Source organism: Doryrhamphus excisus, linkage group LG15 (assembly GCF_037039965.1).
Source record: "Doryrhamphus excisus strain RoL-2023G ecotype Guam linkage group LG15, RoL_Dexc_Guam_v1.1, whole genome shotgun sequence".
NCBI lineage: Eukaryota > Metazoa > Chordata > Actinopteri > Syngnathiformes > Syngnathidae > Doryrhamphus > Doryrhamphus excisus.
In genome coordinates this window covers 13,182,307-13,199,858 of record NC_136371.1, presented here as the reverse complement: position 1 = coordinate 13,199,858, position 17,552 = coordinate 13,182,307, and the positions used below count along the sequence as shown (strand labels likewise).

Genomic DNA, 17,552 nt, shown 5'->3' with positions numbered 1-17,552 from the left:
TCTGCAAAGTACTGCAAATGTAAACATTAGAGAATGACAACACACCTGAAAACATTTACTTGAGAGAAAGCCATTTCTCAAGGCTTGGGACTCCAGCCAACCAGAGTGAGAGCCATTACCCACAAATGGCCAAAACATGGAACAGTGGTGAACTTTCCCAGGACTGGCCGGCCAACCCAAATGACCCAAAGAGCACAGCCACGACTCATCCGACAGGTCACAAAAGACCCTACAACAACATCCAAAGAAGTGCAGGCCACACTCAAGGTCAGTGTTCATGACTCCATAAGCAGTCATGAACACCCGCCCACTCCGAGCCACAGTCCGAGCTAACGCGGTCAAATCTGCATAAAATGCAAAACAAAAGTACTCTTTCCACGATTGCTTTTTAATTTTTTTTTCAGAAATAATTTCTTTCCCATTTGAAAAAACAAATACCAGAAATCATACAAGCTTCAAAAAGATGAGAGCGAAAATAAAAGTAAAAAAAAAATGAGATTCCCAAAACATACAAATGCACGCCACATTGACGAGACAAATGAATGTGTAAAATCAAGACGGTCTTAATCATCATTTTTCATGGTTTTTAAAACACTGGTATTATTTTTGTTGTTGTATTGGAATAATTCCTCTATGCAACGTTAGCTTTGTTCGCTGATGTCATGAGTCCTGATGGGGTGGCTTTCTGCCCTGTCCTGTCCTGTCCAGGTCTGTCCTGGTCTGGTCTGCCCCCAGGTCACACGGCCACACAGCACCTGTTCTGGAAAAGCTGCTCCACCACAGACGAGTCGGCCAACGTGGAGATGTCGCCCAGCTCCTTCTCACCGCTGGCAATCTTACGAAGCACACGCCGCATGATCTTCCCTGCAGGGGACGCCAGAGCACGGCCATCATGATTGTGGTCTTCATTTAACCCCTTTTATTCCGAGTCACATTATTTCCTCAGATACCTGATCTGGTTTTGGGGAGTCCCGGTGCGTCCTGGATGTAGTCTGGCGTGGCAATGGCGCCAATCTTCTCCCTCACTGTCAACCACAGGACGTGATAAAGCTCAATAAAAAGCACCCAAAGTGCCCAAAATGCACTCAATTGATAATATTTGAATAGTACTGAAATTATAAAATTTGTAAAATACATTTGAAAAATATTATCATTACATAAAAAGACAAATGTAAATAGTCAATCAATTTTTTTAAATGCAATTAATTTGAAAAGGATTTAACATGAAATCTTACTTACTTAAAGTAAGTATATGAACGATCAAACATTCAAAATAAAATATATCTAATGTTTATTAGGGATGTTTGGAAAAATGGAATAAAACATTGAAAAATAGCAAATAAATAAATCAAATATTTGTATGAATATGTAATGTAGTGTAACATGTAATTCATAACACATAAAAAATGAATGAAATGACATGAAAAAGAAAAATGATTCAGTATGAAATAAGAAATCCTGTATAATCATATAATACACTTCAAACTTGACAAGAAATGAAGTCATCAGGAACCCACCTTGCTTTTTAAGCTGGGCCTCCAGCCCGCGGTCGAACACAACACCGTCGCTCAGCGTGACGAAGCAGTACAGGCTCTCCCCTTTGACGGGATGCGGCCGGCCCACCGCGGCGGCCTCGGCGACCGCCTCGTGCTCCACCAGCGCCGACTCCACCTCCGCCGTGCTCAGCAGGTGACCTGCAGCGGCCGACAGAGGCTCGTCAAAGATTTACCAGGCAGGGTTTCTGACATTCCCAACTGTCATGCAAATGTAAAAAGAAGCTAAGCACCGTTAATGATCATCATTTTATGTCATGTTTGTACATTGTACACATTTTCTACATATCAATAGTATATATTAGGCAATTATAAATATACATTTTTGGTACTTGAAATAAAAATACCCCACAATATGACACACACATTTTATATACAGTGCATCCGGAAAGTATTCACAGCGCTTCACTTTTTCTACATTTTGTCATGTTACAGCCTCATTCCAAACTGTATTAAATTAATCTCTTACCTCAAAATTCTACACAAAATACTCCATTATGACAATGTGAAAAAAGGTTTTTTTGACATGTTTTGAATTTATTAAAAGTATAAAACAAAAAAATCACATTTACATAAGTATTCACAGCCTTTGCTTAATACTTTGTTGATCCACCTTTGGCAGCAATTACAGCCTCAAGTCTTTTTGAATATGATCCCACAAGTTTAGCACACCTATCTTTAGGCAGTTTTGCCCATTCTTCTTTGCAATAAGTCTCAAGCTCCATCAGGTTGGATGGGAGACGTCTGTGCACAGCCATTTTCAGATCTCTCCAGAGATGTTCGATCGGATTCAAGTCTGGACTCTGGCTGGGCCACTCCAGGACATTCACGGAGTGGTTCTGAAGCCAATCTTTTGAGATCTTGGCTGTGTGCTAATGTCTACTGTCTATATGGTCAAGGTACATGACCAGTCTACTGAGGTCAAGAGCGCTCTGGAGCAGGTTTTCATCCAGGATATCTCTATATATTGCTGCATTCATTTTCCTTCTATCCTGACTAGTCTGCCAGTTCCTGCTGCTGAAAAACATCCCCACAGCATGATGCTGCCACCACCATGCTTCACTGTAGGGATGGTATTGGCCTGGTGATGAGCAGTGCCTGGTTTCCTCCAAACATGGCGCCTGGCATTCACACCAAAGAGTTCAATCTTTGTCTCATCAGACCAGAGAATTTTGTTTCTCATGGTCTGAGAGTCATTCAGGTGCTTTTTGGCAAATTCCAGACGGGCTGCCATGTTCCTTTTACTAAGGAGTGGCTTTCGTCTGGCCACTCTACCATACAGGCCTGATTGGTGGATTGCTGCAGAGATGGTTGTCCTTCTGGAAGGCTCTCCTCTCTCCACAGAGGAACGCTGGAGCTCTGACAGAGTGACCATCGGGGCCTTGGTCACCTCCCTGACTAAGGCCCTTCTTCCCCGATCGCTCAGTTTAGAAGGCCGGCCAGCTCTAGGAAGAGTCCTGGTGGTTCCAAACGTCTTCCATTTACGAATAATGGAGGCCACTGTGCTCATTGGGACCTTCAAAGCAGCAGAAATGTTTCTGTATCCTTCCCCAGATTTGTGCCTCAAGACAATCCTGTCTCGCAGGTCTACAGACAGTTCTTTTGACTTCATGCTTGGTGTTTGTGCTCTGACATGCACAGTCAACTGTGGGACCTTATATAGACAGTTATTATATTTCCAAATCATGTCCAATCAACTGAATTTACTGCAGGTGGACTCCAATTAAGCTGTAGAAAGATCTCAAGGATGATCAGTGGAAAAAAGATGGCTGTGAATACTTATGTAAATGTTTTCTATTTTTAATAAATTCAAAAAAAGTCAAAACAATTTTTTTCACATTGTCATAATGGTAGTTTGTGTAGAATTTTGAGGTAAGAGATTAATTTAATACAGTTTGGAATGAGGCTGTAACATGACAAAATGTGGAAAAAGTGAAGCGCTGTGAATACTTTCCGGATGCACTGTATGTTTTTTAAATGGAATGTCTTTATATACATTTCTTAGTTAATAATTTCTATTAGGGTCTAGTGGTTAGCGTGCAGACCTCACAGCTAGAAGACCAGGGTTCAATTCCACCCTCGGCCATCTCTGTGTGGAGTTTGCATGTTCTCCCCGTGCATGCGTGGGTTTTCTCCGGGTACTCCGGTTTCCTCCCACATTCCAAAAACATGCTAGGTTAATTGGTGACTCCAAATTGTCCATAGCGATGAATGTGAGTGTGAATGGTTGTTTGTCTATATGTGCCCTGTGATTGGCTGGCCACCAGTCCAGGGGTGTACCTCGCATCTAGCCCAAAGACAGCTGGGATAGGCTCCAGCACCCCCCGCGACCCTCGTGAGGAAAAAGCGGTTGAAAATGAATGAATTAATCATTTCTATTCTACAATTTTCAAATTTACATTTCTCTGGTGGGGAAAGAGCCTGAACTTGTGAGAGAGGTTGAGATATTTGAGATACTTGTCCATAAGTAACACCATGTTCGAACATAGGGATGTCCATAAGTGCACATGGCACCAGGACACCCGAGGCCGCAGGTCTATGATCGACTTTGTAGTCGTATCATCAGACCTGCATCCACATGTTTTGGACACACGGTTGAAGAGAGGGGCTGAGCTGTCAACTGATCACCACCTGGTGGTGAGTTGGATTAGATGGATGTAATATTTGCTATATTTCCTTGTGGCTTTCTGAGTATTTCATGTTACCAGTGCTGTCCTGGGTGGTCACCTGAGACGTTGAGCATGTCGTCTATCCTCCCGGTGATCCAGTAGTATCCATCCTTGTCTCTGCGGCAGCCTGCGCATTCAAAGAAAAAACAAGAAATCTCCTCAGCACCGTGATGCGCTCAGCCACCAGCACCGTCTCCACGGCCTCTCACCGTCTCCAGTCACGTAGTATCCCGGAAACTTGTTAAAGTAGGTGCTCTCGAACCTGCCGTGGTTTCCGTACACTGTCCTCATCACGCCGGGCCACGGCTGCTTGAACACCTGTTTGTGGAAAGGAAGGGGTGAGAGACATCAGTGGACTTCCTCGAACCTGCAGAGGCGTCTTTCTGCGCCGAGGGTGATCGCTTCTGACCAGATAGCCTTCACTCGGACCCTCCAGCACCTCGCCCGACTCGTTCAGGATGGCCGGCACAACCCCAAAGAAGGGGAAGGTCTGTAAAGGGACAAAATGGTTCACGTCTTTTCATGCTGTGACATGCGTGGAGTGAAGGGAGATTCGTACTCACAGCAGAGCCCGGCTTCATGGGCGTGGCCGCAGGCAGAGGAGTCAGGACATGTCCACCCTGTAAGACACAAAACAGGACTTTGATACCACCCACAGAGCAAGTACAGCATGCGCCCAGCAGGGGGCGGCAGAGCCAAGGACTTACAGTCTCCGTCTGCCAGAAGGTGTCAACGATGGGACATCTCCGGTCTCCCACCACAGTGAAGTACCACTGCCAGGCCTCAGGGTTGATGGGCTCTCCGACCGTGCCCAAAACCTTCAGAGAGTCTCGCTTGTACCTGCACACGGGGAGAGAGAGGCGGGAAGAAGCTCTAAGGCGCTGCTGAAAACATGCCTACGACGACGACGGGCGGGTGGGTGTGCTGCTCACTTCTGCACGGGCTCGTTGCCGTACTTCATCAGGAGCCTGATGGCGGTGGGCGCCGTGTAGAACTTGCTCACGTGGTATTTGTCCACAACCTCCCACATGCGGCTCACATCCGGGTACGTGGGAAGACCTTCAAACTGTCACACACGTGACACGTTAGCTACCAGTGGCAAACACGCTACCTATACATAAAAACTCATTTGTATTTTCTATACTGCACAACACGGGGGGCGGCGGGGTCCAGCCTGCATCACATTCTAAAAATAACAGCATTTTAGTCCCATGAAGTTGAAATATGAAACAACAAAAGGTTGTCATTTTGGGGAAAACAAAGTTTGAATGTGATGAGAAAAAAGTCAAAATATTGCGGAAATAAAGTCATACAGTAATTAGGGAAAAAAAAATTTTAAGTTGAAAAAAAATTTAAAAAAACAAGTCATTTTATGAGAATAAAGGTAAATTATTAAGGAATAAAATGTTGGATTCTATTGGCAATTTTACAAGAATACATTGACATTTTAGTAGCAAAAAAGTGAAATATTAAAGAAAAAACGTCACACAATGAGAAAAAAACTAAATAAAGTTCTAATTTTTGGAAAATGTGTGTGGGGGGCATTATTATTTAATATCCATCAATCCATCCATATTCTATCCCGCTATTATGGAAGAAAGTTAGGGAAATATTTGCTTTTTTCTCCAGGTACTCCGGTTTCCTCACCCATTCCAAAAACATGCTAGGTTAATTGGCCACTCCAAGTTAAAAGCCGTAGAAAATGAATGAATGAATGAAGTTGTCCATAGGTATGAATGTGGGTGGGCATGGTTGTTTGTCTATATGTGCCCTGTGATTGGCTGGCCACCAGTCCAGGGTGGACTGAGGCCTCTCGCCCCAAGATGCCCCATTTTTTCATGAATGATTGCCGAGGTGTAATTCACATTTGAACCACTAGACGGTACAGGTATAGTGTACCGGTGTGAGCCACATGCGTTTCCTGTACTGTACAGCATGTTGCTGGGCGAGGTTCAAGCTGGTTTGTTACATAGCTGCTGTTGATCACATGCTCACTCACAGCGATATATTAGCACAACACGGCAACAGCGGAGCTGCTGAATCAGCATTAACCCTTAGATGCACGAGTGACTGGACCCTACACTCTTCCATAAGTGGGTCAAAAATGACCCATACTAGAATCAATGCATTTTTATGCCAATTTTGCCCTTTTGGTTAGGAATAATCACTTGTATGATATTTAGTATTATACTTAGGACCACACAAGAATGATTTCATGTTAGAAACATCTTAATATTTCACTTTTTTACATCTTTGAAAAAGAAAATGACCCCGTACAACAATAGTAAATGTGAGGATCCATTGTGTGTTACTTAAAGGTAAGTTAAAAATGTGAATGGCATGATATCAAAAACATGTTTTTTGAGGAATAGCTGGAATATGAAATGATGAAAAAAATTCATTACGCAGATATTTCAAGAAAACAACCTGACCGGGTCATTTTTGACCCACTTATGGAAGGTTGGGGTAGTAACACAAAATCAAAAATTTCTTAAAATGTATAAAAGGTAAGTTAAAAATGTGAATGGCATGATATCAAAAACAAGTTTTTGGAATATGAAATGATGACATTTTTCATTACGAAGATATTTCAAGAAAACAACCTGACCGGGTCATTTTTGACCCACTTATGCATCTAAGGGTTAATGGCGCCACATTGACTGTATGGCATGACTTTCACACCAACACTAATATTTTAAAGTGCAGGCAGAGGTAGATGAAGCCTCAGCAGGTTCAGGAGGTTGCCTATAGCCTACAGCTGTTACCATTTTTAGACCTGCTTCTAATTAGCAAGCCTTTTCTGTTTGAGGATGTCGAGGTCATCCTGGCGCCACTTCCCACTCACCAAGACGCTGGTGGCGCCATTCGCAAGCGGGCCGTATGTGATGTATGAGTGTCCGGTGATCCAGCCGATGTCGGCCGTGCACCAGTAGACGTCGTCTGGCTGGTGGTCGAAGACCAGCTTGAAGGTGGTGGCGGTGTAGAGCATGTAGCCGCTGACCGTGTGGAGGACACCCTGTAGAGGCGCGTTACTAGGTGGTGTTCCAGCGAGGAAGTACTCATCTTGGGTTACCTTGGGTTTGCCCGTCGAGCCGCTGGTGTAGAGGATAAAAAGAGGATCTTCGGACTCGCACCACTCTGGTTCACACTCGTCTGATGCGTCACCGATCAGCGTGTGCCAACACTTGTCCACTTCCGGGTTCCAGGGCACCTTAAAAAAATCTTTGTGAATCATCTCAACACATAAACAAGATGAATAAGCTGGAAGGAGAGTAGAAAGCTAGCTGAGGAAAAGCTACAAACCTCATATCAGGAAGAAGGTTAGTATTCAGTGAAAAAGACAAGCAAGAGAGCAGGTTGAGAACGCTAAAAAGGTAACACGTCTTCCTGCTCATGTCTCTTTGAAAGCACCATGCAAGCAAAGGTTAGTCATGTGGTTCCTCAGGGTTCTGAGTTCGGACCCATGCTATTGTTCCATTTGCCGTTGTCAGGGATGCTTTGTAGTCTTCAGCAGCATGAAGAAACCATAAACACTACCACCACCGACAAATACAGCAGTCCCTGATTCCAGAAAGTACTTTTATGTTACACTTGGATGGTTTATACAGTGGCATAGCTAATCAATGGATACAGTCTAATCCAGTGACATCTCCTTTACTTCAGAACCACTTCTAATTGCTTTAATTCTGTTTTGTTCACGAGTCAGTGAGGAAACAATCGCTTTCTCAATCACAAGCTGTCAGTGCACGCAGCTTAACCCACTGGAAATCCCTCTGGTGGACCAAAGTAGCAGTGCAGCACCATCCATCTGTGCTACTTGTCTGCCAATGAACTGCTGTTCTGGCAGAAATGCATTATGGGTAGATAATAAAGGAACTGTTTGTTACTTGAAACTCATATTGGTACTTGTAGTTTATATTTCCTCGGGTACCTTTGGAGTGTTAAGTTGCTGTGTGGTGAGTTTCATGTTTGTAAGATGACAGTGAGTCAGACTGACTAATGACCTCCTGCAAGTCTTTTTTTCATAGCTCATGATTGGCTCCGGTCAAATAAACCCCAGGGGCCTCATTTATAAAACTTGCCTTCGCACAAAACAGGCTTGAAAGTTGTGTACGTAACTTCCTACACAAAGGTTGTGATTTATAGAAATAAACTTGGCATGAGAATGTGTGCGCCGATAGGCCAACTTTGTGGTTGGCGTACGCCCATGTTGGAGACATGGCAAGAAGGCCACACATTAGAAGTGCTGAAGTGAAATCATATGGTAGAAATAAAGATGCAGTGGAAGCCAATAAAGATGTATGCATCATGGCATGAAAACATCACGCCATTATTGGCGACCACCATGTGAGGAAAGTCTTGTTATTTATTTGACACTGAGCATTACATATCCTGACTAAAAACACAAAGCAGCACTTCACGTCACCATTTGATGTTATTGTCATGATAACATTAACAAACATAAACAATCAGGTTAGCTATAAAATCATCACATGGATTAAGTTTCCAAGACACACAGCTAATATCCTTAGTGCTCCTTTTATCACTTTTCTTTGGACAGTTTCTAAAAAATAAGGCAGTTTTTAGTTGCCTATGTCATGTATATCATCAACAACTACTATTGTTTTACTTCTACCACGGTGTGCCCCGTTCCCCTGACGCTGTTGACTGTGGCAACCTCCTGTCCTCCATGATGATGTTTTTATGGCCTTCAGCTCTCCAGCTAAGATGTCCACCTGATTCTCACCCTGCTATACCACTGCTATGTCCTCCATGATGATGTTTTTATGGCCTCCAGCTAAGATGTCCACCTCATCTTCCTCTTGTTCTCCCACTGCTATGTCCTCCATGATGATGTTTTTATGGCCTACAGCTCTCCACCGCAGTTTTGGTGAAGTTCGGCTTTTTCGTCTTCGACTTCTCAGCAGCCATGATTGAGAAGAAGCCAGCCAAATGCAACCAAGGCTGATTAAATATGGCCGCAGCATCCACGAGGTACTTAGCATGGACCATTCATGGTAAAATGTGGGTGTGTCCAGGGCGGGTTGAGAGGTGAATCTAGCTGCAGAAACGTGTAGGTGGAGTGTAATTTCTAAAGGGAAAATTGTGTGCAGGTGTGAGTACGTATGGATTTATAAATCTGAATTTTTGTGTGTACGCCATTTTAGTACGATTTCTACGCCATGTTTTCTAAATCAGGCCCCAGATCGGGACACCCTACAAAACCATCTTTGTGTTGCAAAGAAAAAAGAAGCCAAACTTTGCTCGAATGAAACAAAGCTTGATGAAAAGTGCGAGTGACAAAGTACATGAAGTACAAAAAGAGAAAAAAAGTGTTAGTGAGTTTGACTCCAGTGAATAGAAAGAGAAAGCCTGACAGCATCTGAACACATGAAGCTTGCTTGTTGCCACCGACCATTTTAATTAGACCAGGGAATCTCAACTGGTGGGTGGAGACCCAAAAGTGGGTCGTGGAGCTCTTTTCAGTGGACCTGGGCAAAATAAAAAGTAATGACCTGAAAGTACCTAACACACGTTCTCTGGTCTGTGCTATTTACTTGCCATAAAACGGCAACCGTCTGACACACAGCTGCAGATACCTGCTGGATACCAAGCCAGGTGAAAACCAGCGAATGAGACAACAAGGCATTTTTCATGTTTTCAGATACTGTGGTAGACCACAGGATTTTTTTTAAATGAAGTTGCTGGGTAAAAACAATAAATCTGAATGTTTATTACTTATTTATTAGAATGTCTTTCTTTTTTTTGTAAAAAGTATACCTACTATGTACTGTTTGTTAACAACAAAAAGACTTACTCTTTTTACCCTTCAGCTTCAGCTTTTTCCTAATCCTGCACTTCCTCGTGGAAAACAAAAATACAAAAAGTGTGGCAGGGTTTTGCCAGAGGGACGAGAAAGTACCTGTGGAACAGGACGGGTTTTCTTTACTCTGCCCGTCTCTTTTTCCTGCTGGGAGGACGGAAGACATGAAGCAGGAGACAATCAAAGTGGCTACTTTTCAAAATGCCTTTGCTTCTTTGGGCACTTTTACGCCGACTAAGGATGTTAAAATGTTGCCTTCAGATACACTTGGTTATTTAGGCTATTTACATTTGCATTAATAGGGACTTCTTTTACCTGCAGGTCAGGACAGGATCTTTTGGCAGGAGGAGAGCTGAGTGAGGTCTCTTGTGCTTCTTTGGATAAATGTTTCAACACGATGCACCTCTCCAGCGGGAAGCCTCTGGACACACACACACACACACACACACACAGGGGCTTCTAAAAAGGGTCCAAATGAATGGCATGCCACAAATGTGTGTGCACAGCTTACTTGTCTCTGCACTTCTGCAATGCTTCATCAGCCAAGAGCTTGAGGTTGATCAGCTTATCTCCTCTGTAAAAGCCATCTGAAGGAAGGTGTGTGTTAGAACGACAAATGTGCTTGATTGTTTTCCAGTTTCTTAGGACTCCCTGCACTGAACAGGCCTCAGGTGCGGGGTTGGTAGCTCGTAGCACCCGAGTACAAGGTGGTGTCGTCATGGAAACGCCTCAACTCACCTGCAGTGATGAGCAGTGAACACTGAGAGTCCATGATCCTCTCACACAGCGACTCGGCGGAGAAACCTGCAAACTGTGACACTTGGCGTTTGCGTCAGGGACTTCCTTTTCCCGGGCTCCCAGACCCAGCTCCCCCTTCCCGACTTACCACAATGGAGTGCACGGCTCCGATGCGAGCGCAGGCCAACATGGCCACCACCAGCTCCACCACCATGGGCATGTAGATGGCCACGCGGTCGCCTTTCCTCACGCCTGCAGCACACACATGACAGTTGTGCTCTCAAGCCAGGGTTATTGGGCAGGAGAAGGGGGGGGGTTAAAAAGTACCCTGTGATTTCAGCACATTGGCAAAGCGGCAGACGCTGTGCAGGAGCTCTCTGTACGTCACAGTCAACTCATCGCCGGGCTCGTTGCCTTCCCTGCAAGACGGAAAAATACTGAAATATTAAACTAAGAATACTACAAAAAGAGGAGGAACGTGCATGCATGCAAATAATGCGTACATTTATATTTTATATTAAAATGCTCTAAATAAGACCACAAAATGAGATATTTCCCTTTTAACTAAAACTATTTACTGACTCATTCGCTCCCAAACACAAAAGGCGAGGTGATGATGTAACTGCACAATAGAAGAGATCATGTTTGGTGCAGTTTTACGCAGGAGAAACGGCCAGGTGAAACAAGTGGCAGAAGTGCATTTTATAAGAGCTTGGCATGCATCTGTCCCATTGCAATACTGTACTCGTTGCACAGCAACCAGGAAGTGAAAAGGCATCTCACCGTGTAGCCTTTTCCCCTTTTCTGTGCATGATAACACGAGGCCAAGTGGGCCAAGCGGTGGTGGTCGAGGCAAAAACTCGGGTGTGGGACAAATTTGGTGAGGCCTTCGCTCGGCCTTGAAGAGGTTCTGGCAAACCGTCCGACACCTCAGAAAGGGGAAGCAGTGCCCGGTCCACACTGTTTACAATGTGGACAGGGTCCTGCTGACCTCAACTGAGGATGTAGTTGGACAGTGGACAGAATAACTTCTCAATCCCACTGACATACATTCCATAGAGGAAGCAGAGTGAGGACACGTATGCCGACAGTTCCATTGCTGTGGCTGGGGTATCCCACTATAGGGGGATCACACTCCTCAGCCTCCCTGGGAAAGTCTATTCCAGGGTGCTGGAGAGAAGGGCATGGCCGTTGGTCGAACCTTTGCTACAAGAGGTCAAATGCGGTTTTCGTCCTGGTGGCGGAACACTGGACCAGCTCTACACCATCACGAGGGTGCATGGAAGTTTGCCCAACCGGTCTACTTGTGGACTGCTACATGTGGATGCTTTGTGGACTTGGAAAAGGCATTCGCCCGTGTCCCTCGTGGTGCTCTTTGGGGGGTGCTCCGGGAGTACAGGATTGATGGCGCGCTACTACATGCTACCCGGTCCTTGTACAAACGGGATAGGAGCCTGGTTTGCATTGCCAGTCGTAAGTCTAGCCTGTTTCCGGTAAACGTTGGCCTTCGCCAAGGCTGCCCTTTGTCACCGATTCTGACAGAATTTCTAGGCGCAGCCAAAGTGTTGAGGGAGCCCGGTTCGGGGGCCTTAGAATCTCATCTCTGCTATTTGCAGATGATGTGGTCCTTATGGCCTTTTCGGGCTGCGACCTTCAGCGTTTACTGGGATGGTTTGCATTTCTAGGATGAGACTCGGCACCTCCAAATCCGAGGCCATGTTCTCAGTCGGAAAAGGGTGGAGTGCTCCCTCCGGGTTGGGAATGAGGTCCTGCCCCAGGTGGAGGAGTTGAAGTATCTTGGTGCCTTTTTTCACAAGTGAGGGAAGGTGGGAGACAGACGGATCAGTGCATTGTCTGCAGTAATGTGGTGGCTGTACTGGACCGTCGTGTCCCCCCGCCTCCCATCTATGTTCCCACCTTCACCTACGGTCATGAGCTTTGGGTCGTGACTGAAAGAAGGAGATGGCGGAATGAAACAAGCGGCTGAAATGAGTTTCCTCCATAGGGTAGTCAGACTCACACTAAGAAAGGGGTGGGCAAACTACAGCCCGGGGGCCACATCCGGCCCACGAAGTGTGTAATACAGGCCGCCGGTTCTTTCCAAAGTATTTCATTGAAACTTAACATACAACTCGGCATCATGGCTTGGGCCAACCTTTTGATCTTTTAGGTAGCTTTTTTATCAATCTGGTTATTTGATGTGGTCTGCTTTTTACAAAGTGCTCCTGAAAAAAAGGGACATAAGCACATATAGCAGGATGCATGACACTTTTCCAGATACAATAATTCCAGGTGGACTGTTAGAATTATATGTGTAAAATATATAGACTGGCCCCCCGTCAATGTTAAATCAATGTGGCCCGCGAGTCAAAAAGTAGACATTTATCCACAAAACTGTTGGCCAACCGAGAAGAGAAAGTGAAGTACAAAGTTCAACTGCAGTGTTCTGGTCTGCAAGGTGCGAAGGCACAAGCTTCAAGGCACTCGCAGGCGAGGCCGTCACTCATCGAGTGATGCAAGAACGCATTTCCTTGACACTGTTGTGGAAAAAAATAGCACAGTTGAGAAATGTGCTTCTCACTGGGACAAAGTGGAGTTTTGATTTGGAAGGGAAATTAGAGATTCAACTCTGTTGAATCCCAGACATTTTTCTGTGACTGTGCATCACTGGCGTACGTAGATGAAGCAATAAATTTGGATTTGGAGTCAATAAATCAGGAAATTGGATAATTTGGATGATGTCCAGCAGATCAAAATAAGAAGAATCCAAACATGAACCACAATGTCCATGCCCTGCTTATTGAGCATTATGGCTCCTCTGTGTTTTTTCAGGCCAAATGGATTTGAGGTTCCATTTAAAAAGCGCAGTAAAGCCTCTCCACGCCGTGTACGTGCTGACCTGCTGTCCTCCGTTATCAGCCGCCAAGTCTGAACAGCACCCATTTTACAGCCGAGTTTGCTTTACACAGCTGACATCACCAGACTGTGATGACCCAACCATTTTGTACGCCGCTTATCCTCGCCAGGGTCACGGGTATGCTGGAGCCTACCTCAGCTGACTTTGTTAGGGGAAAAGCCTCGCATGCACAGGGAAAACATGCAAACTCAAACTGAGATTCAAACCCAAGCAAACATGCCAACCACTTGCCAGATTCCTTATGTATAAATGCATATTGTCATAGAGCACAGACAACCTGTTTACAATCTTCTAAATATGATTTTAACAGCTTTGGAGACCCAAAATAACAGCCTTATAGGCACCTTTACACGCCTACTACCCAACATAGTAGACATGATAAAATTTGCATGTTAGCTTCGGGAGAGTTCCTTCTTATTGTTCCTTTTTTACTCCTGGTTTCTGGGCAGTACTTCCTGCAGTGGCTAATGTCTCATCAATGTAACATGACACCTAGTGGGCAATGTAGAATACTACACACATTTGCATTTTAGTTCATTTAGCATTTTTTATTATTGAAAATGCTTCAGTGAGGCAACGATTGCCAACCATTTTGCCTAAACATGTTTTTGACTAATAATGGGCCGTATTCAACCACAAAAATGTAACCCAGATACCAACCAAGTTTTATTATTATTGTTGTATTTCTATTATTATTATTATTAATTAAATTACCCGTGAGTGCGATGTCTCTCCGTCACTAGGTCATGTGACGGTGCGCCCCCAATCAGTGTTGTATATAATGTATATAATCCAGAAGGGATTGCACACCTGTAGCTGTGAGGGACACGCTTGGAAAGAGTTGCTGCAGGGGGCGTCCACCGGCGCAACGCAGTGTTGCTTTGATAGAACTACGGAATTGGCCAGGTTGAGATGGCGAGCTAGGAACTGTGCACTAAGGCAACCCTGCCTAAAGCTTGAAGCCCGGAATCTTACATGAGGAGCTGGCATCCACCTGCTCTGGTCAGGCCGGTAGGAGGCTCGTGTTGCTCAATGCTCATTGGCCCTTCCATATAAACTCAATTCCCTTCCTCACCCTTGACCCTCTGGACACTCAATTGCTGGGCCATTCAGCTGTTGTCGTCTGCCCCAGGACTGTTCGTCCCCAGCCTTCTTTTGTATGTTGACTGAATGCACTGCATTGTATATTGATTTCACTACAATTGCTATTGGGAATTTATGTTTGTGGATGGCCATTCCTATCTAGATATGTTTGTATTGCACATTATAATATAAGGTACTACCACAGCTTCATTTTTGTGTTTGCCTCTTTACTCTCACTCTCAGAGCCAAAATTTTCTGATTGTAGCCCAGATCTTGCAATTATCCTTGTTTAGTACCTACGTAAAGCTACTTTAGTAAGGCAACGTACATGCTACAAACAGCAATGATTTAGAAATTAACATATTTACAAATTACAAATTTCCCCACTGAGGGACGACTAAAGGCTTATCTTAATATTTCACCAAGGTGTCCAATTAGCACCGTGTGGAAAACCAATGGCATTAATAGGTGTGGCTGTAGGCAACCTCTGTGCATGGTTTTAATGAATGAAATAACATCCATATACATATTTAGCTCTGCATGCGCCTTAAAACGTTTCTAATCAGCTAGGGTTTTGCATAGAGATAAAAAAGGTGTGCAATGTGCATGCAAAGCCAGTAGTTAGCAATGAAAGACCATGACTGGTTGGTTGTGGCGCTTACTGACCAGTGGAAGGCCACTTTGTCCCCCAGCTTTCTCTCGTGGACGTTGCGGTCGAGGACGTTGTAGCAGATGTTGGTGGATGCTCCCTCCATGCACTTGATGAAGATTTCCCCTTTGGTCACGTCAAAGTTGTAGTCCAGGAAGCGTCCCGTGTGTTTGGTCTTCCAGAAGAAGTCCTTGGCCACATCCCCCCAGAATTCTGCAGGCAGAAGATGGAAAGTTCAGACCTCCCATGGCGTTTCATTAAGGCGGCCTGTTTAAAAAATTTAAATTGGTCATTTTAGAACCAATTTCACAATGTTGTGATGATATCTACATTGGTCACTAGATGTCAGTAATGTAACTGCAATGCTGGGTGAGACACACAAGCACCAGACCTGTTCAACAGACTTTCATTGGAGGTTAAGCTAAAACTCAACTCTGAATCCCCAACGTCACTTCCTGTCTCTGAGCGCTGAAGCACAAGTCATAATTATGTCTTATTCACTCTCCATGTCTACTACCTGCTGCTGCTTCTATTATAACAGACCGCTGTTTCCCACAGGACTGCAATCTATTTGCTCTGGTGGTGAGCTGGGGGCAGGAAGTGATGTTATCATCCATTTGCATAATTGCTCGTAAGGCATTTGCAAAAGAGAGCAAGAAAAACATGAACAGCAAAACATGTAACTACAAATGATAGGCATTTTTTGTGTTTAAAAACCATGTCCTTCTTAATAATGTAACTGTATTCTTATTGGTACATTGCATGTATTATGAATGTACTGTGCATTTTTCAGGGAATATTGTTATTTTTATCTTAATAATCCTACTTTTAAAAATTATTTTAAATTGTGACTTATTGTTTATTATTGCAACCATGTGCTATAGCTTTTGAGAAAATAGATATGTATTTGTGATGCAAAAGCATTTGCACATGTCAATAGTGTGGACTTACTGTCAGGGTCCTCTATGGACTGCATGTACATGTCTTTATACTTGTCAAAGTTGGGGACGTGAGCGCTCCTCCGCATCTCCTCAGCCCCGTAAAAGACATCTTCCTTAGGCGCCTTGTCGGGAATCATCTCCGGAGGAACTCAAGAGCTTCTCTACGTCCTCCAGATGCCGAAGAGATGTGGACAAACAGGCTTGACCTGCTCGGGTCTTCAGGGACACTCAATCACGGCGAGCGGGCGCTAGCTTACGAAGCTAGCGACACCTCCCACTTCTCTTGGTGGGTTTGTTGACTTTTCCTGGGATGATTCGCTAGAAAGTGTTCCTCTGTGAGTGCTTCCGGGTCCTCTAGCTCGTCGACTGGCGCAAGAAAGGACGCCGAACGCGAAGGTGAATGTCGCTTTGTGGAGGGCAGCTAAGCTAGGCTAAGCTAACTATAGCGAGATGCATTCACGCGCCGATAAGAGGTCTCGTCGTTCATTCCCTGGGGGTTCCCTTTGCTGCAAAAAGACACTTTTATATGGCTCGTTGAGCTATGGATGCACGGACCGGAAGGGGAGATGTTGGCCGAGTCCTTGCGGAGAGTCGTGGTGCTAGACAAAGTCTACTTTAGTCCCCCTTTCGGGGAGGAGCAGTTACATTAATGTGAGGCAGTGAACTCTCCTTGGCCTTTCAGCAGCAGCCAATCGCGGTTACGGTGCCTTCAATGACAGGGTTAGAAGCTCCGAATTTGCACAACTCGTTTTTGATTATACGACAAATAGTAATGTCCCTTGCATAAAAGGAGCTGGCTCCTTTCCAACATGTGAACATCATTGGAAAAATACCAACCCAATTAGTATATAAAATATGCGGTTAATATTAGAAAGTATAATTGGAAAATGAGACCATTTAAAGCCTCAAGGCGTTTTTGCAATTAATTTGCTGATTAGTACAGCTATTGGAAAGTTTTTCAATTTTTTGGGACAAAGTGGGCTTTTACTAGCAAAGAGCTATAATGACTAAATTAATACGCTAAAATTTCAGTGCGTGTATGACTCACTTTTTCAATTGAACTCGTGAAATAAATTGAATTTTTTTCTCTTGTTAGAACAAAATGGAAAGAAAAGTGTTGTTTCACATCAGGGTTGTGAATGATGGGCAACATTTTTAAAAAGTGCAAGTTTCCTTTA

At 44.4% G+C, this 17,552-nt stretch overlaps 1 protein-coding gene across 3 annotated transcripts; it reads right to left on the bottom strand.

Moving 5' to 3' along the window:
• Positions 1-377: 377 nt before the first annotated feature.
• acss2 (acyl-CoA synthetase short chain family member 2) lies at positions 378-17,057 on the bottom strand. 3 transcript variants are annotated; one of them, XM_058050843.2, is made up of 19 exons: positions 16,385-17,057; positions 15,451-15,646; positions 11,112-11,203; positions 10,933-11,036; positions 10,785-10,857; positions 10,558-10,633; positions 10,362-10,467; positions 10,146-10,193; positions 7,296-7,433; positions 7,068-7,238; positions 5,155-5,288; positions 4,930-5,062; positions 4,786-4,842; positions 4,632-4,712; positions 4,432-4,540; positions 4,281-4,349; positions 1,518-1,694; positions 951-1,025; positions 378-864 (listed from the first exon to the last, which is right to left on the bottom strand). In XM_058050843.2, exons 1-19 carry the CDS (start codon positions 16,509-16,511, stop codon positions 737-739), a joined length of 2,094 nt encoding a protein of 697 aa, XP_057906826.2. In that variant the 5' UTR covers positions 16,512-17,057; the 3' UTR covers positions 378-736. The 3 variants fall into 3 exon arrangements, with proteins under 3 accessions (XP_057906826.2, XP_057906827.2, XP_057906828.2); XM_058050844.2 differs by having other exon boundaries at positions 10,146-10,190; XM_058050845.2 differs by lacking the exon at positions 10,146-10,193.
• Between the last annotated feature and the right edge of the window lie 495 nt (positions 17,058-17,552).